This window comes from Nesoenas mayeri (genome assembly GCF_963082525.1).
Source record: "Nesoenas mayeri genome assembly, chromosome: 23".
In the NCBI taxonomy this organism is placed as follows: Eukaryota; Metazoa; Chordata; class Aves; order Columbiformes; family Columbidae; genus Nesoenas; species Nesoenas mayeri.
The window spans coordinates 4,531,225-4,558,668 of record NC_137574.1 but is presented as its reverse complement, the minus strand read 5'-3'; the positions used below and the strand labels follow the sequence as shown (position 1 = coordinate 4,558,668).

Genomic DNA, 27,444 nt, shown 5'->3' with positions numbered 1-27,444 from the left:
TTCCCTGCCCGTCCCCCAGCCATGGCCCCTGGCAGCTGCTGTTGATGGACCTGTGGCCTTTTTCCCCTCTTGTTTCCATGTTTCCATGTTTCATCAGATGTGAGCTGCCACCCTCTGTACCGGCGCTCCGGTGCGGAGCTGCCCTGGAATGCAGAATCATGTCCTGTGAGCTGGCGCCGTGTTGCGATCAGAGGGTGGTATCTCCAAAGCTGGGCTGCGGATCGTAGCGTTTGGCCAGGTGGACATTTCTGAAATGTACCTTTGCTCGGACAACCCTCTCTACACCCTGGATTTCTTGGGGAGACACTTTGCAGCCACGTTACGAGTCGGGCGCGTGGCCCTGCCTGGCACTGGAGAGATGGCACCTGAAGCACAAAAACTGCGCCAGCCCTCCCTTGCCTTTCCTCTGCCAACAGAACGCGTTCCTCTCCCCACCTTTGGCACCTGAATCGTGACAAGGATGGAGCAGCTGAGAAGAGAGGCTTCCCGTTGCTTCCCCTCCTCACCACCACCGCGTTTCCAAATTTGCTCGGCTGGGATGTCCTGAGCTGAGATAAGGGCTGGTGTAGCCTGCCTGGGGTGCAGAAGCTGGTAGAGCTGTGCAGAAACAGGGCCAAACGAGCATCGGCTCCATGCACCCTCCTGTTGCTGCTCTGAGCCCTTCAGCCACCCTTTCCAAAGCACCGACGGAGCTGACCCGCACCCCACGACCCTCTGCCATCGTCCCACGGGGAGGACACGGTTCCCAGCTCTCAGGAGCACATCCCCCCCCACATCCCGTGGCAGAGCCCAAATCCGTTCCACAGTGTTGCAGACGCCCACCTCAGTGCATTTCTACCCGGAGGAACGGGGAAGAGGTGCCAAACCTCCCACAGCTCAGCTGTGGGGACCAGAAATAGACCTGGAGAGGAGAAAAATCATCCCTCAAACCTCATCGCGTGGCCTCTGCGTTTGTAGCCACGGCCAGATCCTACCAGCCCTGACTCGGATCGATGCCGCGGGACTGCGGGATGTGCTTAGATCTGAGCGTGCTGTGCTGGCCGAGGACTTCTGGTGTATTTTCCCTCTGTACGCTTCAGGAACGTGCCAAATCCATCCTGAGCAAAGAGGCCCTGCTGCACCTCTCCCCTGCAGCCTTCAGTGTGTGAGTGTTGCAAGAAGTCTCTCTCCTGTATAATATTCCATCCTTCTCTTGGCTGTCGCAGATGACTAGTCCTCTCGCCCACGGTCCTGCAGCCTGCGGATGTGGCTGCGAGACTCTGGATTTGGCAGACACTGGCACTGGCACCGGGACTGGCAGGACATGCTGATGTCTTAACCCCTCACGCTGCCAGCCTGGGAGGCATCGCTCAGGGGACGGTAACTCCACGCCGCTGTTTCCCCATCGAGCAGGGCGCCAGGGCTCTGTTTTCTGCTTTGCCACGCGCATCATTCTTCTATGATCCCCAGGAAATGCAAAGCAGGAGGATAAACGAGGAGACCCTGGAGCTCCCCAAAGCTTCGGGGGTGACTCTGCCTGTGCCAGTGCTCTATGCGATGTGCCCTCCGAGCTTCCCCCATCAGCCCAAAGCTGTTAATTGGGGTTTGTCCTAGACAAGCATCCAGACGTCTGCATTGTTTGAGGTTTGCCCATCCCTACTCAGTTCCTTCTCTCTCCGGCCAGCATGCAGCAGGCTGAATAGTTCATTAATTGTTTCCATTTGATAGGGAAGAGCATGAATAGCCATCAGGCACAGAGCATTTCTCCCTGACGGCAGGGCAGCGTTTTGCCTGGTTTCCTACACGCGGTTGCTGCCGTGGGGCTTTTCGCTCGGGAGGTTCGCAAAGCGAGGTGTTGGCTGAAGTAATGAACAAACCCGCTGTCAACTTTGCTTTCACCGGGGCATTTGACACAGGAATTTCCTTGGCATGGCAGGGATCTGTGCTGCGGCTTGCGTTTCAAGGACGGACAAGCTCAGCATCTCAGCAGCACCTCTAGGTACCTGGGGGTGAAGAATCCTGGTTGTTGGAGCCCAAATGGGACCAGGAGGAGCAGGAACCCCACGCCTGCTCCGGGGGAGCCATTGAGGATGTTTGACCTGTCTTGGTGCAGTTTTCTTGCTGGTGTTACCGTAAAGCTCCATGGGGCATCATGTCCCACCTTCACATGGGAGGATGGGACAGACGGGTCATTGTGGTCTCCGATCTCCCCCCTTGAGCGAGGTGATTCCTGCTGAAGGTCAAGGTCACCTATAGAAACCACTGGGGAAAAGACCTGGCAATGACCGTGTAGACAGGACTGCATGAGATAGCAAAGACAAAGGGCCTGTTAGCTGCTGTTTATTCTTTCATAACCTTTGCCTTTCCTCCTACAAATCCCCTCTGAAGGAGACACCATTATTTATTAGCCTCGTGCTCTACTAACAGCCAAATTCAAGATAACCCCTTTTGTTCCACTGCCGTTCAGCGATATTGGATTCCTATTCAGGAGGGCGATAACATGTGTAAATATTAGGTGTCCCGCCGAGCGAGGTTTGATTATAATCTACTGCTGCGCTCGCACGTGTCGGCCCCAGAGCCCCAGCGTCCCATATCCCATGGCACAGAAAAGGAGCCACAGGTTGATCCCGAAGCCAAAAAATGCCCTTTTCTCCATCTCCTGGCCAGCGTCCCCATGAGGACGGTAAGTTCTGGCTGGGTTCATATGAACCAAAACCCCTCACATGCCCTGGTTTATAGAAGCCCTGAGCGTGCAAGGGGAGGAAATCCGCGGCGCGGTGGCATCATCCCTGCGGTACCGCATCCTCGGGCAGCTTTTCCCCAGTTTCTGGAGCAGCAGCCAGCTCCCAGGTTGGATTATTTCCAGCAGCGCTCAGGATAATGCTGGGAAGTCTGTGGTTCTCCGGCATTTCGGTCATTTCACGGGTTCTCGCATCCGGAGCAGCTGGCGCTCCTCACACATGGGACTTTGGGCTAAAGGAAACTGTTGCTTTGTCTTCCAGACATTTTTCTTTCCATTTTTTCTTCATTTGTTACCAGTTCTGGTGGAAATGGGCGTTTTGGCTGGTTCCTCAGGGAAGGCTGTGTCTCTCGGCTATCCAGCTGATAGCTAATTAAAGAAATGTAAGTAAATAATGCGTAAAGCAAGATCCACGTTATTGGGCAACAATAAAGCTCAGAGAGCTCTTTATTCCATTTCACCCTCTCCATACGCACACGCCTTTCCTGGCCCAGCCCGGTGCCAGATCTATGTTAAGGCTTTAAATAACAAAACTACATTGTGTCTTGGAGACTAAGGACAAAATAAGTGGATTTTTTCCTCTCCCTTACACATAATGAGAAAATAAAAATAGAAGGGCATTTTCTCAAGCTTCTTGAAGAGTTTTTTTGGTTATCTGGTGATATCTGGGTGCGAACACTATGAAACCCCTTTTCTGGTTCTTCATTGCCTTCTTTCATCCTCATGCTTGTCCTACAGCAAGAAAAACAGATCCAAGCAACCAGGATCCACATACTGTGAATGTTCTCTGGTGTGATTCATTTGCAGAATACCGGTAATATATATTTAACTAGTGTTGTACAAACGGAAGATGCATTTTAAAAGAAATTATTTTAAAGATTTATTCCAAAAGGAGTAACGATTTTTTTATAGAAAGTTTTTTTCTGGAATAAATGGAAAGGTACAGAAAAAAAACCAACCACAAATAAAAATAATAAAAGACTGTATCCACCTATCAATCCCGTGTCTGAATGTTTTATAAGAATATTTCAACTTTTGTATTTCAGATGTGACATGGACTTATTTTGTGGATGTGCTCATTTTATTGCTAAGGCTTATAGTGCAGTTGTATTGTGAACACTCCAAAGCCAAGATCGGACAGTAAACTTTATTGAATGCAGGATAGTTTTGTACATGGGGCAGGGACTGTGTCGTGCCATGTCGTACCCATTGCTCTTTTACATGCTGTTCCACAACACCTTTAGTTTTTCTCTCCTATTAATAGGGCATTTTTCACCTGGCTCTAGTAACAGACACAGACTTGGTGCCAAAGGAGTTTCCACCTACCTGACCTTTGCAGGGGGTTGAAACACAAGACCTCAGAAACTTTTGCGCAAATAGGAAAATGTTCCTACAGTCCCTTTCGTGGATCCCTGAACAAATATTGCAATAAGCCTATCGGGCAAATAAAGGTCGGGGCTGATGTGCCCTGCCCGTGGTTGCAAAGCAGCTGAAGGGCAGAGCTGGTTTAGGGACAGGGGAGCCCCATTTCCCACAGCAGCTAAAAACCCCCTTCACTATTCAGCACAGGAATCCCCTTTATGTATTCCTGCTCGCTGGCTCATTGCTGCCGAAGAGAAGCTGCAGACGCTCGGGGCTGGGAGACCCAGAGGTGGAGTATGGGGGGACTGGGGCGACGTTTGGGGCCAGACTCGTGGTGTGAAATGAGGCTTAGGGAAGGGGGCGATGCCCTTCGGCCCCCCTGGGCTGCGCCTCCCGGCAGCGCCCAGCCCGCCTGAGTCACATCCAGGCGCTGGGCAGGTCCCAGTACGGAGCTGTTTGCCAAACCAGTTCCTCCATCCGCCGCTCTCGTTGCTCCAGTCGCGCAGTGGCGGTGGCAGCTGCTACCACTGGGACCAGGGGAATGTCACCCAGTCCCACCCACATCCGCCAGCCGGCGTTTGGATGTTCCCAACAGCCCAAATAGCCATGACATCCCTGCTCCATGTCCCTTACGGGTTCCCCTTCCTCACAAGGATGCTCAAGCCTTGTCACCCATTGCTCCCCAGGTCTCTCTGCATTGTCTGCAAAGCAGGGACAATACCTGCTACCCCTCAACAAGATCGTGTGTCATTAAGTTCCAGGAGGCTCATTCTGGTCATTTTGTTGCAGCCCACTGTCCTCTGCCGCAGTTTTGGTGCGGTAAAGGAGGAAGCACATGGATTCCAGCTGAATCGGAGTGGGTGTGGGAATTATCTCGCCTGGATGGTAGGAAAACATGTAGGTGAGCGCTTCCTCCCTTTAGACAAGCATTACAGGATCTGTAATAACTGAGCCAAGATCTCAGGCTGGTGTTTGACCTAGAAGTGGAGCCAAGCTTTCCAAATCACACCGTGTGTTTTGAAACTCTTGACCCCAAAATGCAGAAGGTGAACACCTCTCCCATTTGCTGCTGTTCCCGTTCATGCTGGGTTGCTGAGCACCTTACATGCAGCCTAGAATAACTCAACCCATCATACGGAGAGTTTCCCCTGTGTTGTAAGAAACATCTCGTCTTTTCTCAGTCAGGTTCAGTGATTCAGGGTGGTTATTTTCTTATCTGCTCAAGCTTTCTTGGTGGTGGGTTCTTTGGGCTGAGTTACAGCTGTGGAAAAGCATTGGTGCTCCTGTCTCCAGGTGCTGGGATAATGTGTTGGGGTTTCTGAGGGTGTCAGCCCACAATTGGTCTCTGTGGCCTCTTGGCAAAAGGGAGATGGGGAAGAATTGACATTATCTCAGCCCCAAGCCCTGGGCACAGCTGCCAACCTGGCCACTGGCTAAAGCCTTGAGGGAGCCTTGTCCCCAGGCAAGTGCTGGCCCAAGCCCACCCATGGGGCCTTGGCTGGTTCCACCCCGAGGAAACCTTCAGAAAACCCATTAGCAGGACTGAATTTTCCCACTGTGTTGAGGTTGGGTTGAGAGAAGCGATGCCAGCATCACAACAGCAAACCTGAACAAAATCTGGCTTCTGGGTTGGAGCTCTGTAGAGCAGTCACTGCAAAGCAGGAGCAACCACGTTACAGAAGTCATTGCTCCACTGGAAAAGATGAACTGATAGAGTGAAGAAACTCCGCTGTGCCTCTTGCTGCCCCACGAGAACGTGCAAGGACACAGGAAGCAAAAGGAAGGTGTTTCTCAGGCGCTTATCGGGTATTTTGGGCAGCGAGGGACGCGCAGCCTGCCACTGCTGGCTGTAATCGTGCCGCGCTGCCGTTCCTTCATTCATTATTTCACTTTGCAGTTTGCAGCAAGCGCAAAAATGTGGGTGTTTAATTCATTGCAAGCACAACATCGATTTCAGCTTGGAAAACAGCCTAAAGTGCCTCCTCGCAAAGCTAATCCTGGCATTGCATATACTCATAATCCCGTGGCTTGCATTTTTATGAGCTGCCTCTGAGGATCTGAGTTTCAGTATGCGGAGCCAGAAAGGATCTGTGTGTTCTTCTGCTGACTAACCCACCTACGCTTCGTTTCTTATTTGCAAGCATGATTTGTGCTATCCCTGATAAAATGGCCTGATATTCCTGGAAGCAAGGGTACTGGCATTTAGGCCGTCACTTGGCAAAGTGGGGTCAGCTGTTGTTGCTGGGGTAAGGGTTCTACAACCATTTGTAGCCTCTGGTGCCTAGATGCTGCCTTTTCAACTAGGAGCAGATGGACCGAGCCTGCAAAGGTGTGGAAAGCATTGCTCAGCCATTTTATAGTTGAGGAAGTCAAGGACCAGAGAGGTGATGCTACCAAGTGATGGTGATGTGGTAATGGAAGCCAGGAGCAACGTGCAGGTCTCCTGACTCCTGTCCTGGGAATGGGAGAACCAATATCAGGACTGACATCCAGAATGTGGTCCAGGGAAACCATGGGTAAAGCCCTGTGAGCCCTTTCTTGGGCTACAGCACCTGGTGTGTGTATGAGAAGGATCTGCTGTTTCATCAAGTAACTCCAACTCCAGGCACATGGACAAAGTAGGTCAAGAAATTACCTTCCCAGCGGCATTTTGATGGAAAGGCCTTTGCTGTCACAATCATTCATCCCTCGTGCTGTTTTATCCCCATTAATGGATGGGGAAAGAGAAGCCGAGATAGCATGCGGTGGTTTGACTGGTCACTGCCCGGCAGGGAGAGCCTGGGGCTGTGTCTCCCAGGCCTGTGCACCAGCCTCGCCTTCCCCTCCATCCTGCCATCCAGGCTATTAAGGAAGATGGTTTATCACGTAATAAGAAAACCTGATTTCCGGTCATGCTGTTGACTCACTCTATATAAGCAAAGCACTTCATTCCTTTCTGGCCCTCAGTTTGCCCATCAATAGAACAGAATAACAACATTGCTCCATCCCCACAGGCAGCTGAGCTGTGCCTTTAATTGTTTAATGGTTTCAGGGCTGTGGCAGCCACAGCAGTTTTCCATTGGGGCAATCAGAGGTTTTATTGCCCACCTGTTCTATGCTATTGCCCAGAGTCACTTTATTCATTTTGGTGGCGGAAGGAGATGTGATTCTGTTCTCCTTCCTCTGGGAAGACTCCAGCAGATGTCACAAGCAGGGAAGAACAAGGACTTCAATGCAATTGGAATTAGCTAAACATTAAGCTATGTCCAGGTAGAAATTAGCACCTGCAGCCCTGGAGCAGCATTCCTAAAGGTCACAGGATGTGTGAGTACCTGTGTGGGGTCTGCTGGCACGGGAAGGGATGTGGTGCACAGCCCTGGAGCCAGCTCTCTGTCTGAGCTCCATCGATTCTGCTTTGCCTGGAAAGAGTGTTCTAAAAATTGCTAGTCTTCCCTAGCTAAAGTAGGTGAAATATTTATAAATCCATCCTCTAGAGGAGACCTTTTGCGTAAGCATCAACCACTCCGACTTTAAAACATGCACCCCCCCCCCTCCGCCCAAACCATCTTGTGCTTCTCAGCCAGAGAAGGGGCAACTTTAATTGCATTTGTCTGGAACGCTCGTACCTATTTAGGGGTACGGGAGACTATAGAGAAAGGGGATTTCTGGGCTTCCTCGCTTGGCTGTCGCATCAGGGTGGCTGCAGCCGAGTGTCGTTTGTGCCCTGAGGTGTGGACCACGCAGCGGGGTCGTGGGTGGGAGCTGCCCTACTTTTGGGAAGACGCTGCGGGGATACCGGGGTGGTGATGCTCTCGGGCTCCTTCCAGCCCCCCAGAGGGCTGCGCTGGAGCGGAGTCCGCCCGGGGATCCGAGGGGGCTCCGCCCCGGCCCCGCTCGGCGCAGCCCCGGCCCCTGGAGGCGGCGGCGGTTCCCGGTCCCGGAGGCGGAGCCAGTGGCCGGCGCGGTGCCGCGGGCTCCGGAGCCACATCCTGCAAAGGCAGGAGCGAGGGCGGCGGCGGGACCGGGACCGAGAGAACAGCGAGAGCGGGGCCGGGCGGCGCCGGAGCCGCATCGCCGGGGCCGCCCCCGCTCCGCCGCCCGAGGATGTGGTGGGACGAGCGGGTGTCGGCGCGGTTCCGGAGGAACCTGCAGCCCACCCTCACTTATTGGAGCGTTTTCTTCAGCTTCGGCCTCTGCATCGCGTTCTTGGGGCCCACGCTGCTGGACCTGCGCTGCCAGACCCAGAGCTCCCTCTCCCAGATCACCTGGGTGTTCTTCTCGCAGCAGTTCTGCCTCCTGCTCGGCAGCTGCCTCGGAGGGGTCTTCAAGAGGACGTAAGGCACCCGGCAAACTCATCGCACCTCCCGTGGGGGGGCTGAGCTCCCCGCAGCCCCCCCGCTTTCCTCCCGGACCGGGGGTGGGCAGCACCAGGGGCTTTGCCTCCCTCCCGCATTCTCCCGCTGGGTTTTTGTGATGGGATGCTGTGGTCCGCGGGGGAAAACCCGAGTGGAGCGTTTCATGTGTGTCCCGGAGGGTGTGCAGCCCGAGCGGCTGGGAGGGAGGGGGCTTCCCGGGAGATGCTCCGGGGGCTGCTGCCCCCCACTTCTGCACGGTTCCAAACCCTTGGAGAGAAGCTGCCGGTTCCCCTGGAGCTCAGGACAGAGGTAGCTTGGGCGTGAAGTTACAGCCGGAACTTCCTGGAGGGTATTTTCCTTAACCTGATTGATTTTTGCAAAAATATTATTGGCAGCCTCTTCTAATAAGCTCAGTGTCATAAATCAAGGTGGTGTCGTGTTCAAATGTGAGATGCGAGCGGTCCTCGTGGTCCTGCTGCCGCGGGGGACGGGGACACAGGCAGTGCCTGAGCTGTGTGGGGTGGCCAGGGACAGCGACGTGCCCCATGGGCCAGCACGAAACCTGGATGCAGGAGGGATTTGCACTGAGCCTTGTGTCCAGGATGTGTTTAAAATAAATAACACACGATGGCTCAGCCCCAAAGATTGCCAAACAGGCGTTTGATTTGAGGCTGGATGACAGCTCTGCTGAGAATCAGCTGATTATTTACATTGTCACTAATTCTTCAGGCAGTGATATAATGTGCCAGCTCCATGCCTCTGATAGACACGTCATATATATGTTTAACATGTATATGCGAGCATTTTGCATTAGTCTTTCACTACTTTAAAATGCCTAGTTAAAAATGTTTTCTTGAAACTCTTGTGCATTGTGTTAGCTCATGGAATGGCATTAGAGCACCTGCTAACTTGCTGTCATGGTACACTGACCTGTCCTGGTGCCCCTGTCCGGGGGCTGGTGGATTACACAGACCCATTTGGGGTTTGGTACCAGGAGATTCCCAAACTTTCAGCTCTGCAGCCACATCTTGGGGGCAAAAGAGCATTTGTTGCTCCCTGTGGTTATGAGCCAGGATGTGATCGCAGCCTCTGGGAGCAACAGGGCTCTTGCAAAGTGCCTGTGAGCCCCAGTGCGGAGCAACAGCCCTGCCAGGCAAGAGGGATGGCACGTTTTGGGTAGTTGTAGCTTCTGAGTCTTGGGGAGGGTTAATCAGAGCAATGCAACGTACGAACATGTGGGTTTGGATAAGAATATCAACTGTTCAGGCTCTGAGAGCTCCTGTGCTATCCCCTCTTCAGGGACAGACAGACTGAGCTGTCCTGCAAAGGATTTCTACTTCTGGGCCATGCTGTGGGATCATAAATCAAATGATGCTGGTCCTAGTGCTGGGCAGGGAGGAGCACTGGATGGGTCATCTGCTCCAGTTAGAGATGGAAAGCTGTTAGTAGAGGATCCCAAAGCATCGCCTGCCTGTAAGCCAGCTGAGTCAAGGTCTGGCTGCAAGCTGGGCTTAGTTCATAATGCCTGAGGAACACAGTATTTTTTGCTTGCTTTCTGTTAAAATACGTGTTGTTCTGAGCTGTGTGCTCTGAATGATGGACTCGCGAGGGAAAGCTGTGTTGTTACTGGATTCTGCGGCAGAAGTGGGTGGCAGGACCTAAATAATGGTTTGGTTCCTCTCACCAGAGAAGCTGCTGAGCGCTGGGTTGTAGGCTCAGCTCTCTGGGCCCAGCTGGAGTCCTGGAGCGCGGAGACAACAGAGCATAACGTGGCATTCATCTCTTCTGTAACTCAACGCAAGCCTGGACCACAGGAACCAGCTCCAGAATTCCCTGTCTGTCGAGATTTCAAGGAAGAAGAAAGTTTGCTGTTGCAGGTTTCCCTGAGTGATGTAGAAATGCGATTATTGCCTGCGGGGTTCTGCCCTGGAGACCTGGGTTGGCTGCATGGTCCCTTCCCCGGCTTGTCGGGAGGCGCAAAGGGATGAGCAGATCCCCACGAAGCTGGAAGGTCCATTGGTTAGATTCCCAACAGGCTGCTGCTCCGCTTGGGCTTTGCTGGGTTGTAATGTCGAGCTCTGCTGCAGAATGTGGGTTTTTCCCAGGTATTTGCAGGAGTGGGGCTGGTTTGGGGTTTAGGAGGTGTGCGTGCCCTGGTTCAAACCCTGGTGCTGCCGGGGTGTTGGTGGAGGTTCCTGGAGCAGTGACACACCTGGCAGCAGCTGCTGCCCTTGAGGACCTTTGCAAGAAGCACAATGAAAACTCTCGTTTCCTGATGTCACCTGGACTAGATTCTCAGAAGTACCTGATGTGTTGTGAGAGTGGAAATTCGGCCAGCAGTGATGGGGTCGGAGTGCTGAGATGGCTCAAAACCCAGCCTAGACCCTGCCCAGGCCCAGAACCCCACGTGGGATCCACCCCGAGCTCCTGCCCTGCAAACTCCAGGGCTGAGTGCTGTGCACCTGCACCCCCACCTCTTGCTTCCCTCACCTTCCCCTTTTCCTTTCCCATTTGGTTGGATTTTAAGTTCACATTGTGAAGTTGAATTCATGCTCCCTTTGTGTGGCTCCGCTACACGCGTTTGTGACAGAAGCACCGGATTAACTGAGTGCCCGTGACCCAGTTTGCTTTTTGCACCAGCAACCCGGGCAGTGATGCTCCCCAAACCTGGCTGGTGGCTTGTGCTGGAGACAGGGGTACCTGGGGCAGATGTGGGATAATCCACACCACCCTCTTCCTCTGTGTCCTCACCCTGTCCCTTTAGGGCTTGGGGTTTTTTAATTACCACTTTTTCAAGTCTGAATTAGCCTGATTATCATTATTCTTCTGGATGTGAGGGCCTTAAAAAATGCTCCCTGGGGTGGGGAAAATCATAGATGAAGTTGAGGAGTGTTTGCCCAACAGAACAGCGAGGTGTGGGTTTGTATACGCTGTGTGGGAAGGAGAGGGGAGGTTTTGCTGGCTGACCACAGGATTGTATTAACCACCCTGATCCTAGAGAGGAGAAACCAGCAATTTCTTCATCCCCCTTAATACTGGGGGCAGCAGGGGCTGGGGGCTGCTGGTGTTTGCAGGGGTCTTGCAATTGTTTTATTAACACCTTCTGGCTGCAGGCAGGAGTTTTTGCTCGTTGGGGAGAAACAAGGTGATCTTTTTAAGGCTTTTTACGGACATAACATCACCTGCAATTAATGTTTAACTCTAGTAATGAAGGTGCTCCCCAGCCAAGCGCGGTGCTGTGGTTGTTTTGCGAAGGCTGCAGAGGAGCAGAGGCGTTTCTGGGCTGGCTCGGTGCGTGATTCCCCGTCGCTCCCCATCTCGGGCTCGCCTGCGGTACCCTGGAGAGTGCAGCTTCGTCTCTCTCCAGGCTCCAAGCTGCTCCTCTCTCATTTGCTGGTTGTTTTTCCTGCCGTGACTGTGCACATCTCGTTCAGCTCCCTCCCTCCCCCAGAAAATCCCATGCTGGCTCCCTGTTGTGCTGTCAGAGGAAGATCAGTAGTTACGGCTTTGCAAGACCTTGGCTCCTCCACCGTGGTTTGGCCGATGGGCGAGCGAGGCTGTGCCGGGAGGTGGGAGCACACCGAGGTGCTGGCACAGCCAGGTTCGTGCCACCGGGCAGCAAAATAAAGAGGAGAGGTGCCCTTGGCCTGTTTTTCTGCCCGGTGCTGTTGGAGCGCGGTGTAAGCAAGGAGCAGGATGTGGTTTGCAGATGAATGATGGCCACGCAGAACCGCGGTGACATGCCCGTTCTGGACGAGCGGGCAGGGCGGGAGGGCTGGCAGCGTAGGTGCCTTCTCATAGCCCTCTCCTCCCTCTCTGGAAAAGCGTGAAGCTGATGCCAAGTGAGCCGTGGGTGTGTTTTGCTTGCCTGTCCATACTGGGGACACACCTGTGCATTGCCAACCCTTTGCTGTGGCCAGATGGCTGTACCCCACATCGCCCAGCAGCAGACCCCTAATTCCTGATTAGCAACTCGTAGCAGGGTGCTGGGCATTGCAAAGAGTTCCTACCAGGGTTTGGGACATGCCTGTGCTGCTTGCTCTACACTGTGACTTTATAGTCCCATCTTTCTGCGAGTTTCAGCATTTCGCTGTCTGATCCCTGTTTCCTTCCTTCCTTCCTTCCTGCCTTTGCACTTGGCAGCTCCGGAGCAGCGCGGTGCCAGCCCGGGCGCTGTTCTCCAGCGAGCTGACTACCGCCCGGCTCACAGTGAGAGCCGCCTGTGCCGCTGCCAGGCTCGAGATGCGATGCATCAGCTTTACCTCCACCACACGCATCCCTCGGGTTTCTCCCATGGACCACGTGGGCTGGAAAGCGGCTGCTTGCACTGGGAACAGCAGCAGCGCCACAGGATCCCAGAGTGTCAGGGATTGGAAGGGACCTCGGAAGCTCATCCAGTGCAATCCCCCCATGGAGCAGGAACACCCAGATGAGGTTACACAGGAAGGTGTCCAGGCGGGTTGGAATGTCTGCACAGAAGGAGACTACACCCCCCCCCTGGGCAGCCTGGGCCAGGCTCTGACACCCTCACCCCAAACAAGTTTCTTCTTATGTTTAAGTGGAACCTCCTGTGTTCCAGTTTGCACCCATTACCCCTTGTCCTGTCACTGGTTGTCACCAGCAGAGCCTGGCTCCACCCTCCTGACACTCCCCCTTTCCATATTGATCCCCAGGAATGAGTCCGCCCTCAGTGTCCTCTTGTCCAGCTCCAGAGCCCCAGCTCCCTCAGCCTTTCCTCACATGGGAGATGCTCCACTCCCTGCAGCATCTTCGTTGCCACATCCCGTCTCAGCGTGGTGGGGAAAGAGGTGATGCCACCAGAACAGCGACAGCACAGGGCATGGAGAGGGAGCCGCAGTGGCTTCCTGGTGCTTCCTGTGAGGCAGATCTGGGATGATGTGGATGCCAGTGGTACTTTCCCTGCCACGAGCTGGGATTGCACAGCAGGTCTTGTCCCTGCTCAGCCTGCCAGTACAATACAGCCCTCCCTCAGAAAAGCCCTGGCACTGCCCAAAAAGTCATGATGCATGTACCCCTATCCCTTTCCATCCCCACATGTACCCAGTTAACAAGGGAAGGTTCTCAGACCTTATTCTGCCTTGAAATGTGCAGAACATGGGTTTGATGGGATGGTTACTCTTCTGCACGAAAGCTGGATGGAAGATCTGCCTAGGTCTGGCTACAGCTGTGACATGGAGACCTGGGGGTGCAGTATGTCTCTGGTCAGAAGAGCATGTGCTGGAGTTGCATTGGTTGGACCTACAGCGTGTGGGTTCATCTCCTGCTAACACCTACACCGCCGACTGCCCCGGGGCTGAAAACAGGAGGCAGAGCTATGGTGTGGGTGCTCCTCGTGGTGGTAATTCTGTTCTGTCTTCCCTTTTTCCTTGTCTCAGGTTGGCTCAGTCCTTGTTTGCGCTCTTCGCCTCGTCACTGGCCATTTCTGTGGTCTTCGCCATCATCCCCCTGTGCCACAATGTGGTGGTCCTGGCTGTGGTCATGGCTGTGGCAGGACTGGCCATGGGTTGCATCGACACCATCTCCAACATGCAGCTGGTGAAGATCTACCAGAAGGACTCAGCTATATTCCTGCAGGTGAGCGTGGAGCCCGCGTCTCCTCCTGGCTGTGCTTCGTCCCCCGAGGAAGAGGAGTGAGGGGCTTGGCCAGTCTCCCTGCAGAGAAGAGCAGCAAACCCCCCTTGTCTACTTGCGTTTCACCTCTTGCAGGCCCTTCATTTCTTCGTGGGCTTTGGAGCGCTGCTCAGCCCGCTGATCGCTGACCCCTTCCTCTCAGACACCAACTGCATCCTCTCCAACTCCACGGCCAATGCCTCCAGCAACCTCCCGCACATCCGCAAGTCCCTGGTCCCGCACCACCCGGGCAACCTGTCCCATTACGACCTGCCGATGAAAGGCATGGTGGTCACCCGCGTCTCCTACGCCTTCTGGATCATGGCGCTCATCAACGTAAGTGCTGCAGCTGGAGCAGCCCTGGCTGTTGTTGGGGACGTCTCTGCTTCTCGGCTTTGCAAACTGTTGTGTTTGGCAGTGTTGGGTGTTTCCAGTGATGGAAGGAGGCGTGAGGATCAGCAAGGGTTCCCTTTTTACCAAACGCCCGGTTTCCATCAGGCACCGGGGACAGGAGGGCAGGACTCTAAAGCTGAACCAGTGGTGACCGCGCCATCAGATGTGATGGGGTCGAGGTACCATCCCTTGGGATTTGTCTGATCTCCCTGGATGCGGGTTGTGCCTCCAGCATCCCCTTGGCAGGGACTCAGAGCCGCAGGGCTGTGGGGGCAGCTCAGCGCGAGGGTGATCTGCAGCATCTTTGATGGGAAACCGCCCGTTGATGAATTGAGTTACTGGGACTGAAAGCTTGACTGGAGGGGGGTCTCTGCCTATTTGTTTTCTTTCCCTGGTGTTTGGCAGCAGGTGTAAAAGCTCCATGACCCTTCCTTTGTGAGAGAGGTGGGATTTTATGCCCATTCTCTCTCGTCACCTTGCCCAGTCCCAAAGCTGATGTCCAGCAAGCTGCCTTTGCCTGCAGGAGTGGGCTCTCTGAAATCCAGCCCTGTTCCTCACCCCCGAGTTAATACCCAAACCCCAGCATGGTTAAATCCATCCGGCTCACTGACATGGGGAAGAGAACAGGCAACTGAAACAGCTGGGCTGGTGCTATAATGAGTTTTTTTGCAGTAGTACTAAAAAAAGATGCTCTCTGCATTGGAGAAGCCGGCTTTAATTACCTCTGACTCTGTGTACGCCATGGGAAATATGCTTTTAATTACACCCCAACGTTATCTATTTTGCCAGTCAAACCTGAGCAAATGGATTTAATTTTGAAGGCAGCGTTTAATATCTGCTTTGAACATGACAATGTGTCCGCTATCTGGAGCGTGGATGGGAGGGTCCTGTGGATATTTTGGGAGCTGGACGGGACCCCAGGTTGAGTCCAGCTTAGCAGAACATAAGCTGGGCTTGTGCATCGCTCCACGCTCAAGTGCCGGTGGTTTGCGCGTTGTGCACGTGTGGAGTCGGTTCACAACAGGGAGTCCCGGGATAACCAAGGGTGTTTGCACCCCGGGGTGCTGGGGGATGGATGGTTTTTGGGATGAGGGTTGGGTGACAAACATCCAAGGAGCAGGGAATTGGACATACACAGCTCTTCAGTGCGTCCCCTTGCCAAAGCAGAGCTGTTATTGTCTTTTCCGATGCCTCGCTGAGGGAACCAACACAATTCCTTATTTAAACTCCATAACCCAACCCACTGATTGGAGACGCTGGGAGCAGCTCCGCTCCCAAACTGCTGACCCCTTCTTTAAGTTGTAAACGCCAGAGGAAGATGATGGTAATTGGTATTTAAAACCCCAAGGAAGTGGGTGAAATGAGTAAGCTATAGAAATGGAAACCAGAACTGGCAATGTCATTGTAAAATGGTCAAAACCACATTTCCATCCCAGTTTTCACAGGGCTGTGTGTTTTCTGACAAGGCACAAGCCAAAATGATTCATTTCAATGTCTCGCTTTGTTTAAAGTAGAAATATCTCAGTTTGACTTTGGCATAAACGCAATGTGTAAAGTCGACAGAATAAGTTGTTTGGATGTTATCGAAGCAAAATGTTTTTGCTTTAGTAAAATCAAGTGGCTCGACATTTATCAAAACGAAGTGCTTGGATGACTCCCGGCCAAAATTTTTCATTCTAAGACGAAATTTTGGCTTTTCATCCAAAAAAACCCCTGTGTTTTAAAACTGAGTTTCCCACAGAACGGAAATTTAATCATCCAGCTCGTTCCAAGGGGCTGGAGATCAGGAAAATGCTCCTCGGTGAGGGATGTGTTTGTCCGGAAGGTGGTTTCCCGGGGGAAGCGTGGGACGCTCCGTTGTGCTTAGGTTGCTTAAAAGTGGCCTGGACACAATAGCAGAGAACGGTCCCGTGCTCCTGGGGGGAGAGACTGAAATAGAAACTGAAGATGCCTGGATTATACCCACATTTAACTGCGTGATGTAGCAACTCGTTGAGTTGATAATAACAGTTAAAAGCTGCCAAGGGGAGGGGAATATCCCCGGCTATTCAAGCGGAGCTGAAGCATCACGTCCGGGCTCTTGTTGCCAACTTTACCCTTCATCCCATACAGGCTCCCGGTGGGATGCTTGTCCCCCCTCCTCCATGAAATAAAGAATAACCTGCTGAAAAAGGCAAAGCAGAATTGCCCTGGGAAGACAACCTGTGCAGGACACAAGGAACCTGCTTTCTTTTGAGCTCGATCCTTTACTTCTCCCCACTTTCTTGAGCTGGTTTTAGCAATGAGGATCTGGGGAACAGGGATGTGCATGCAAACACATGCATATCAACCGGGAATTGGAGGAGTGCAGAGCTGGGGTCCTTTTCTGCACAGGCACAAAGTTCTTCTTAAGGTTAGAAGTGCCCAGAGGCTCTATCTTTAAGGGCAGTCCCTCTGCATGTTTTTATTTGTTTTGGAGTGGGTTTTTTTGCAAACTCTGCAATTCAGAAGAATAAAATCTGGTCCTGACCTCCGGAAGGATTAGAACTATCAAGCAAATGCATTTTTCTTCCATGGGACCGAACTAACTGTTCCTATTCCCATTGTTCCCAGAACAATGAAGTCCTCATAAATGAATTCAGGCAAGAGAGGCAGGGTGGGGAACTCTCCATACATTTAAATCATGCCACGAGCCGACAAAAGGCAGGAAATTTAGAGCTAGAGCTCCCGCTTGCTCACAGACATGTCAAAAACAAGCGCTTGGCGGCTGGAGAGTGAGTCGGCACTTAGGATTTCCTGGCTTTCTCCCCCAGTTTGTTGCAGAATAAACAGCGCTTGGTTGTGGTGGGAGAAGAAGGGAGGGCTGGCGAGGGGCAGACCCAGTTTCATTTGCTTCTCTCTGTGTGTTTTTTTGGGTTTTTCTAAAAAAAAGGGAGGACACAGGGGACACGATGCTGCGGCTGCTGCACGATGGAGCCAATGGGCTGGTACAAGCTTGTGGTCCCCAGGGGTGTTTGCACCAGGGATAAAGCCCCGAGAGATGGTGCTGGCAGGTCTATTCTGCGCTGGGAGCATCACTGGGTGTTTTGGGGGTATCTGAGATGCTCTTCAGCCCCAGGTGCCACCGAGGGGCTGTTTGAAGCCGTGGCTGTGGTGGTGCTGTTGTTGTTGGGAACCACCAGCTCCTCTCTCCCGAGATGCTGAGGGACCTCTGCTAATGACCAGGGGTGGGCACAAAGGTCTTGGAGCAGCTTATTCTTCCCTCACAAAGAATTTCAGCTGCAGGTCTCACCTGAAAACTGTTCTGCTCTCCATGGGCAAAAGCTGCTTTTTATAATTATAATTCTTCTGGTAGAAGTGACAGAATGCTTGAAACCAGAGGATTTTGGGTTTGGAGGGCTAGCACGGTGCTTCATTAGGTTTTTATTTATTAATAGGTGCTTTCTGTTCCAGTGTCTCTGGCCTGAATGGTCCCCAGCCCACAGGGACTGGCAGGGGATACCCAAACTGTGCTCTACATGAGGAATCTTTGCTCTCAACTCAGATATCTCTTTCTACTCCTACTCCTACTCCTACTCCTATTCCTACTCCTATTCCTACTCCTATTCCTACTCCTATTCCTACTCTACTCCTATTCCTACTCTACTCTACTCTACTCTACTCTACTCTACTCTACTCTACTCTACTCTACTCTATCCAAATCTTTCCTCCCTCCCAGCAAACCTCCATCCCTCCGTATCCATCGCAGATGCCGCATCAGGGAAACCGGGCCGTACTTTGTGCGAGGCTCGTGTCGCCTTCACCTGCCCCTTCTCCCTCTTCCTCCCGCAGCTGCCGGTGCCCATCGCGGTGTTTTTCTTGCTCTACAAGGAGCGGATGGTGCCGTGTTTCAGCAGCAGCAGCCACCCGCTGCTGTCGGCCGACGAGCTGGCGATGGAGACGCGGCCCCCGGAGAAGGACGATCTCTCCACCAGCACCCAGAGACCCCCGGCAGCAGGAGGTGAGCGGGAGGCACCTCCATCTGGTGGGTTTGTTGGGATGGGGAGCGAACAGGCGGAGAAAATGCCGCATTTCTGAGCGTGTCCATTGAGTCCAACCAGTTAGATCCATCAATGTTGCCCTGTCTTCCAAAACACACACGTGGGTGTAATCCAGGAGTACCCAGACAACCCAAAAAGCCAATTTGTTGCCCTCAAATTAGGTGGCGCCCCAGGCTGTTTTACTCGGAGCTGTCCTAAAACTAAACCTGGGCTCCCAAGTCGTCTAAGCCCACATGAAAGTTGTGCCGCAGTGTTTCCTCCTGGTTTTGGGTCAGGTTTTGCGCTGGCTCCAGTTTAAAAGTGCCGCAGAACGCTGTTTTTTGTAAATCTGAAAGGAATCGGGACAGCGCCCTTGTTTGAGGGGAAAAGTTAAACTCCAATAGTTTGCTCTTGAACTCGTGACTACACCCTGTTTTGGGGACAATAATAGCATTGTTCTTTGCTACCCGAGAGAAATGTATCCCAGTAAATTCTTCAGCTAAACAGTGAATCTTGGAAGTAATAATCTAAGGTTGTCAGAGGAGTGCTTAGTGTTATTTCAGAAGAGGTGGATTTACCTGAACAATAAAAGCAAATCTTAGGGAACACTTGAAGGCAGTTCGAGATGTAACAAGTTGCTGCAGGGAAGGATCACGGGTGTCCCTAAGGGAGCGGGTTCTCCGGTGCCTGATAAGGTTGTGCTTATCCGATAGCATTTCCCTTAGCTGAGATGCTGATGGTTTCTTTCCCCAAGCCAGCTGCCCATTTTCCTACCAGCCCACTGAAGCCTCATGTTCTTCAGATCTCCGTCTTCCTCTTAGATGCAGCTGAGATTAATCCCTGACAGCCGCGTCCGTGCTGGCAAAATCCCTCCTTCCCCAGAGAAGTTGAGACAATTTCATCTTTGCCGTGCGGGAGCGACTGTCTGACCCGCACAGGACTGCAGGTGCTGTCACTTTCCCCCCAGAACGGGGTGATAAAAACACGAGGACAGGAATTCTTGCTGTCCTGCCCCCCAGCTTCGGCATGTTGTGGTTCCCAGCAACACTGGTTGTATGTTTATCACCCTCTTTCCCAAAGTCAGCTTGTTTGGTGCAATGTGACGTGAGCTTCCCTGGGCAGGACTCTGCTGTGTGGCGGTACCAAGGGCTCCGAGCACGATGCTCCGCTCTGATGGGTTTGTTTCTATTGACTGTGAGAGTGGCCCAGCAAGGTGTTGCTCCTAAATGGGAAGAGCAGCACAAGCAGCTCCAGTAAGAGAAGCAGCGAGTATCCCAGAGAGCCAGGATCCCAATGTGTGCACAGCAGCCCATACAAATACCCATCTTCCTTCTGGAAGCGCGTGGGTTGGTAAAGAAAGAGGTGGTGCCAGCAGAGTGCTCCACGTTGCTTGCGGTCCTCTATGAATCTGTCTTGCAGCTGAGCGCAAAACAAATCCCCGTCGCGGGCTGGCAACCACCCGGCCCCGCGGGGACGTTCCAGCTAAGTTTGATTTGCATTGTTTTTCACCAGGTCATGATGACTTGTTTAGCTGCTGCCAAAGCAAAAACTTCAGAGGGGCTTCTTACACCTACTTCGCAGTCCACATCACTGGGGCTCTTGTTCTCTTCATGACTGATGGGATTGTGGTGAGTCCAGCTGCTAGACGGATCTTGTCTGGGCAAAGCTGTGTGGATTGCTTTCTTCCAAATCACTTGTGACAGCCCAAACCCAGCACGTGTCCTCTGCGGGGTCTGCCGGTGCAGCGGGCTGGTTCCCAAGCTTCTCATTCAAAGCTAATCGCCATCAGGATGATACGTGTCCCGCTTCTCGGGAGGGTTTTGTGGCTTCTCCCAGGCTCTGTGTTGTTGCAGTTAGATTGCTACTAACCCCACCAGCTCCAAGCTGGAGCTGCGATGTTGTCTACTCATACAAAGCACAGATCTCTTCTCACTTGAGCCAAGAACAGCTTTGTTATATTTCACAAAAAGTGGTGGCTTGGTTTGGTGGGTCTCCTGAGCCCACCAAATCCAAGCCAAGGGCACGCGGGGATGGCGCGGTCCCTTGTCACCCTGGCTGGCGCTGTCATGCAGGGTTGACCACGTGTAGCACTTGTGTCCCAGGTGAGGAAGGCTCGCTCTTGGCTGGCGAGTTGCAGTTCTTTGTCTTTCAACAGTTTTGTCTCAGTCTCCTCATAGTAAGATTCTTCTGGGTCTTAGTAAGGCGATAAATAGGGTCCTGAGAGACGAGCGGGGTTACACACAGCAGCTGTAGGTACGGGAATGTTCCAGGGCCTCCATCTTCAAGGATGATCGACTCCAGGTCCTTAAGGTGTTATGTTTTAGGAGTAATGCAATTCGAGAAGGGCAAACAGTCCCTAGGGAAGAGAGCATCTCTACAGATCAGAGCTTAGCCTGCATTTTACCGAGGAACGCTGTTAAGCCTTGCCCTCGTAGGAGAGCTTAAATCCTGTGTTCCGCTCCTGTCTCCAGCTGCAAACCCTGGGGAACGAGGCTCACTGAGGTTTGGTAGCGAATCCATAGGTGGGCTCTCCAGCACCATCACAGCATAGTGAATAACCGACGGACAGGCTGTATTCGCAAAGCCTGCACGTCACCCTGTGGATGTGATGGGCTGTTTTGTTTCCCCCACAGGGAGAGTACTCGGGCTTCATTTACAGCTACGCGGTGGAGGAGCCTCTCTCCGTAGTCCATAAGGTGGCCGGTTACCTGCCCAGCCTCTTCTGGGGGTTCATCACGCTGGGCAGGCTCATCTCCATCCCCGTGTCCTACCGCATGAAGCCAGTGACCATGGTCTTCATCAACGTGGTGAGGCTGCTTTGCTGTACTCTGGTTTTCCTCCGCTCGCCTCCAAGGTTTGGTGTCTGTGTGGAGCTGCGGCTGCTCTCGCGCGGTACCCAGGGCACATTCGCAGCTCGGCGTCCAGAGCTGTATTTGCCTTCTCCTCTATGGCTGGGTCTGTGTTTATGGTGCATGAGGTTGTTAAGACTCATAGCTCGATTGCGCCGCTTTTCTGAGCTCAATTAATCCAGCGTTAGGTTGGTGAAAGCACCTGGCAAAGCGTTTGCCAACTTTATTCCCTTTGTCTTCTCTGGCATCTATACAGGGAGATACATGCCCATATTAGCCATGGGAAAGGGAAGGCAGACAAGCCAGTAAATTATCTGTTTAGGCTGTAGAAGATGTCAAAGAAACCAACGTGATGTGAAGTTGATTAAATGAATAAAACACATTCACTTGAAGAAAGGGGAAGGAATCCTTTAGGGTACGTAGGAAAGACGTGTGTGATGATGTGGCAAACAGGGAGTTGTTCCTATTAAGAAACATACAGGAAGATCCAGCAGCTCCTGGGGTCATTTCAGCATTACAGAGCAGTGCAGTTTGATTTCTTTAGGATCCCCATTGCCCTGGTGGACATACCCACCAGCAGGGCCCGAACAATTGGGAAGAGCCAAGTCGCTGGTATGGCAGAGCTCCCTCTGCTGACTCGCCCCACTAGCGCATCTTGGGTGGTTTTGCTGTTACTCTTGCACACAAGAAACCAGAGGTGAGGGCAAGTTTATTTCCATTTAGTTGGCTCTTTGGCTTTACCCCTGTGGCTGTTTCTGAGCAGTTATTGAGAGTGAGTTAATTCTTTAACGTGTGGAATAAGCCCTATTAGTAATTATGTGAATATCATGGAAGTACTGTTGCATTTAAACGCTATTATAAATATTATTGTATTTAAAGCTGCAGAGAAAAAGTATTTTTCAAGATATAATCTTAAGTCTCTACCTAATGAAGTTGAGATTTAAGTATCAAGACAGGTTGTAAAGTCCTGTTATTAAAAAAATACAAAATCCTTTACTGTAAATGCAGATGGATTTTATTTGGCTAGTTATTTCAGGTTTTCAGAGATTGTGATTTTTTTCTTCAGTATAGTTTATTTTATTTTTCCAGCCTGTTTTCTATTTAAAAAAAGAAGAAAATAAAACCTAGTGCCTCTTGCCACACAGCATTTCCCTTCCCGCTGACTCTGTGTGTATTGTCCACAGGTTGGAGTCCTGATAACCTTCCTCCTGCTCTTGATTTTCTCCTACAGCGTCGTCTTCTTGTTTGTGGGGACAGCGTCTCTGGGGCTGTTCCTCAGCAGCACGTTCCCCAGCATGCTGGCCTACACTGAGGACATCCTGCAGTACCGAGGTGAGTGGGGATTCGGGCACAACGGGCACAATTGGGATCACAGAACCCCAGAATGTCAGGGGTTGAAGGGACCTGGAAAGCTCATCCAGTGCAATCCCCCCATGGAGCAGGAACACCCAGATGAGGTTACACAGGAAGGTGTCCAGGCGGGTTGGAATGTCTGCACAGAAGGAGACTCCACAACCCCCTGGGCAGCCTGGGCCAGGCTCTGACACCCTCACCGGGAACAAGTTCCATCTCAAATTTAAGTGGAACCTCCTGTGTTCCAGTTTGCACCCATTGCCCCTTGTCCTGTCACTGGTTGTCACCAGAAGAGCCTGGCTCCATCCTCCTGACACTGCCCCTTTCCATATTGATCCCCAGGAATGAGTCCCCCCTCAGTGTCCTCTTGTCCAGCTCCAGAGCCCCAGCTCCCTCAGCCTTTCCTCACACGGGAGATGCTCCACTCCCTGCAGCATCTTGGTGGCTGCGCTGGACTCTCTCCAGCAGTTCCCTGTCCTGCTGGAACTGAGGGGCCACAGCTGGACACAAGATTCCAGGTGTGGTCTCCCCAGGGCAGAGCAGAGGGGCAGGAGAACCTCTCTGACCTACTGACCACCCCCTTCTAACCCACCCCAGGTCCCATTGGCTTCCTGGCCACAAGGGCCCAGTGCTGGCTCATGGTCACCCTGCTGTCCCCAGGACCCCCAGGTCCCTTTCCCCTATGCTGCTCTCTAATAGGTCATTCCCCAACTTATACTGGAACCTGGGATGCTCAAATCAAAACCATCGCACCCAGCAACTCCTTCCATCCTTGGGGATGCCCAGGAAGGAAGATCCACTTTTGAAGGCGATGTTGATTTGAGCTTGTGGTCAAAAAACCCCAGACTGTGTAAATCTCTGCTTAATTGTGCTACTAACTTCTCCAGGGAGGGATCCAGGCTGGTTCTTGGTTTCCTGCAGCTTTAGGGCTCTCAGGGATGGGCAGGAATGTCTGATTTAGAGGTTTAGGGGGAGCTGGTTTTGAAAACATCATCCAGATTATCAGTGAAGTGTAAATCCTAGAGCTGGGCCAGCTCTTCCACGATATCTCTGCCAATCCCCATCTCTGGGGCAGCAACACAGGATGAAAACCTTTCCAGCAAGAAGCAACAGCAGCTCTGCCAACAGAGACAAGCGGCAGAACAGGAGATGGTTTTGGCTTAAACTTTTACCTTCCTGCACTGCTGCAGGTTAGAAGAGGCATTCACAGCACTAGATGGGAACACACATTAAATACTTTTTAAACCTTGTCTGGAAAGAGGGGTGAAAGAGCAGTTTAAAGCAGCGAGAGGCTGGTTCTGCTGGTCCCCACCACCCTCACTCGCACCGTTGATTTGCAGGTTGTGCCACAACCGTGTTGGTGACGGGCGCTGGGATCGGAGAGATGGTCCTGCAGTTACTGGTGGGATCGGTAAGTGTGGACAAGGCATTAATTACCCTCGAGCTACCAAATAATAACGCTCTTACCGAATGCCGATGAGCTATTTGAGCGCCATGGTGACATGTCTGATCTCTCTCATTTGTTTTCTTTCCTCCAATTGCAGATTATCCATGATCAGGGCAGCTACAGTTTCCTGGTCTGCGGGATGATCTTTGGAGGCTTGGCCTTTACCTTCTACGCTTTCCTCTTGTTTTTCCACAGGATGTACCCCAAGCCCTCGGCAGGTAAGAAAGCACCAGCCCCACTTTATAATGAGAGGAAAAGGGGCATGTGCATCAATACAGAACCAGGGAGCAGCACTTCAGCAAAATGCAAGGAAATGTTTATTCTACTGCTGCTTCCTGCCCCCTTTTTCCTGCTGCGACTTGCCCACAGAAGCCTTGGCAGCCACGGCTCGGGTTTGCTTGCTTTCCTGTTGGAGAAGCAAGGGGAAAATAGGGGGAATGGTGTGTGGAATCAGAGAGGAACGATCCAAGCACTTGGCAGGGTAGCGGTGAAAGCACGACCGTGCTACCACGAGTAAGTGCTACCAGGAGTAAGTGCTCCCAGCACAGCCTGGATAAGCTTTTCTACGCCGTTTTCTGGCTGAAAATGCAGGGAACAAGTGGCTTTGCCATCCAGAGGCAGCTGTAACCTCGCTGGTGAAAGGTTTCTTTTCCGTATCCCCTCGGTCTGCACATGCTCTTTGTTTTTATTGAGAACCTTTTGTAAAAGGAGCGCTGTGTAACATGCAAGAAACTTGTCCAGGTTGCTGGAAATGGAGGCCGATCTTCCCTGAGCAGCGAAGAAACAAGGAGTGTGGTGGGGATGGAATAACACTTCTGTTTGGGAGAGCTCGTGCACATCCCCTAAAGCTCAGAACCTCCAGCTGAGTTACCTGTGCAGGGAAGTGCCTTTTCCTCAGGTTTTCCACAGCAGAGCCTTGGGCATGGAATCCAGAAATCGTCCTAAAATCCATGATTTATTTGCTAGTTACAGTGTAGAGCAGCTTGAGTTGCTGCTTCCTAAAGAGGGACCCTCAGCGGGGAATAAAACCAACCTTGGCCAATTCTACCCCCACAATCCCAGTCTGGGGTCTCCCCGTTCTTCACTGGGTCTGCCAGTTTAAGTTCTGACCTTCAATTGCCATTTTGCACCTGGAGAAAACAAGTTCTTGGCAACAGCCGAAACATTGTGCTGTAAAACCTGCTCTGTTCCTTTACTTATCTCCAGGTTCCTTATCTTGCAGCCCTAAGGTATTTGTTTTATTTAATGAAGCAGAAAGTTCCAAGGTTCACAGCCTGCAGGAGTTATGTTAAGTGAATTCTATATAAGCAGTTTTCAAGCAAGTTCTATATGTGCTCGATAATTCCATAAGCTGGGGCAGTTTATTTCCTACCATATCATGGATTTTGCAGATCTGGATGACGCTTCACCCGACAAACCAGCAGTAACAGACGACACTGGACAGTATCAGCGCTAAAGAAGCGGCCGAGCCCTGGACAAGCAATAAACCAACACACAATTCAGCGTTACTGTTAAGGATGATTTCACATTTAATGACTGAATCACGCAACTTTTCTGCAATCAAAAGCACAGTTGATTGGGTAAGTGAGAATCAAGAAGACATCCTAAAACTCTGCCTCAAGCTGAGCACAACTTTGACCAAAAAGAGACTGTAAGAGTCGGACTGAGCGTGTCTGAAAGGCTCCGGTCCATGGCAGGGGTGCTGGGTGAACAGTTATTCCTGCAAATGAACTTTCTTACCAATTCAGGACGCAGGGTGGGAAGGAAGAGCTGCTCTATGTGATGCTGAACATCTCCCCCCTCAGCCATTGAACTCAACAGCTTTTTCTTTTGGCCCGTAAAGTACAGAAGCCCCTACGATTTACAACACAATCCTGGATTTGAATCAGTTTGGGTGCATCAAGTAGATGTCTCAATTGTCCAGTTCCAAAGGGGACAAATTCCACAAGGGGAAGAACCCATCAAATGCACAGTGGTAGCAGGACCTCTCTCTATTTGCACAGCTGATTATCGTATATCACTAAGACAGTGTCTTATTCAGCATGCTATGGCCTCTTATTAAAATCATTAGCTTGATTATTTTTTTCCTTTTTCAAGTCAAGAATGAGTTGTGACGGTTTGTTTTGCTTTAAGTCACTAGTTCAGCTGCTCCAGTCGCAGTGTTTTTTAGGGTGGTTTTATTTCTAGCTTCCAGTCGAAGCTCAAACAGAGGTATTTGGGAGCCAGCCTCCAGCTGCTTAATCTGTGCAATACTTATTATTATTAACAACAGGTGCCTTCTGTAAGGTACTTTCATACCCCACGCATGACCTGTTACAAGCTCTGAAGAAAGGACCGGCTTTAGAAGAGCGTCAAGCTGCACACCTGTTTCTCCAATGAGTGATTGGACATGTCCTTCTTGCTTTAACTGCTGTATGTGGATGTACATATGTACGTGTGTATATAAAGCGGTGTTTAATTAAAGGTGATTGATTGCTACGTTCTCAGCATGACGTAAGCTGTTCCTGGCCAAGACTATCAGCTCTGAGCTGAATTTAACAGTTGTGTGACTGCTTTTAGCTTTTGGATTTCTCCAAGTGGTAGATCTTACCTCCCATAAAATCCCTTCAGGAGCTTCCCTGGGGGGTTCTGTAGAAAAAGCCCCACACCTGGAATCTTGTGTCCAGCTGTGGCCCCTCAGTTCCAGCAGGACAGGGAACTGCTGCAGAGAGTCCAGCGCAGCCACCAAGATGCTGCAGGGAGTGGAGCATCTCCCGTGTGAGGAAAGGCTGAGGGAGCTGGGGCTCTGGAGCTGGACAAGAGGACACTGAGGGGGGACTCATTCCTGGGGATCAATATGGAAAGGGGCAGTGTCAGGAGGATGGAGCCAGGCTCTTCTGGTGACAACCAGTGATAGGACAAGGGGCAATGGGTGCAAACTGGAACACAGGAGGTTCCACTTAAATCTGAGAAGAAACTTGAGGGTGTCAGAGCCTGGCCCAGGCTGCCCAGGGGGGTTGTGGAGTCTCCTTCTGCGCAGACATTCCAACCCGCCTGGACACCTTCCTGTGTAACCTCATCTGGGTGTTCCTGCTCCATGTGGGGATTGCACTGGATGAGCTTTCCAGGGCCCTTCAACCCCTGACATTCTGGGATTCTGTGAAACTCAAGACTTGTTGAAGTCACTTTGTGTCCCTAAACCCAAGCCCAATGCAGGAAGGAGGGAAATGCAGCTGAATCCTGGTCTTAACTCCCCCATTGTTGTGGTGTAATTCTCCTCCAGCACCACAGGATGCCACTGTTTCCTTATACACCCACAGCAAAAGAGTGTGTTCTGCAAAAGCCATTTGCAGCAAAAAACACCCCAATTAAGTCATTA

General features: G+C 51.9%; 1 protein-coding gene across 1 annotated transcript; it reads left to right on the top strand.

Moving 5' to 3' along the window:
- Positions 1-8,164: 8,164 nt before the first annotated feature.
- MFSD4A (major facilitator superfamily domain containing 4A) lies at positions 8,165-25,542 on the top strand (the record flags this gene model as incomplete). Its single annotated transcript, XM_080358551.1, has 10 exons — positions 8,165-8,394; positions 13,812-14,010; positions 14,143-14,382; positions 18,250-18,418; positions 19,950-20,065; positions 21,071-21,244; positions 22,471-22,618; positions 23,980-24,050; positions 24,184-24,304; positions 25,478-25,542. 10 exons carry the CDS (start codon positions 8,165-8,167, stop codon positions 25,540-25,542), a joined length of 1,533 nt encoding a protein of 510 aa, XP_080214677.1.
- Between the last annotated feature and the right edge of the window lie 1,902 nt (positions 25,543-27,444).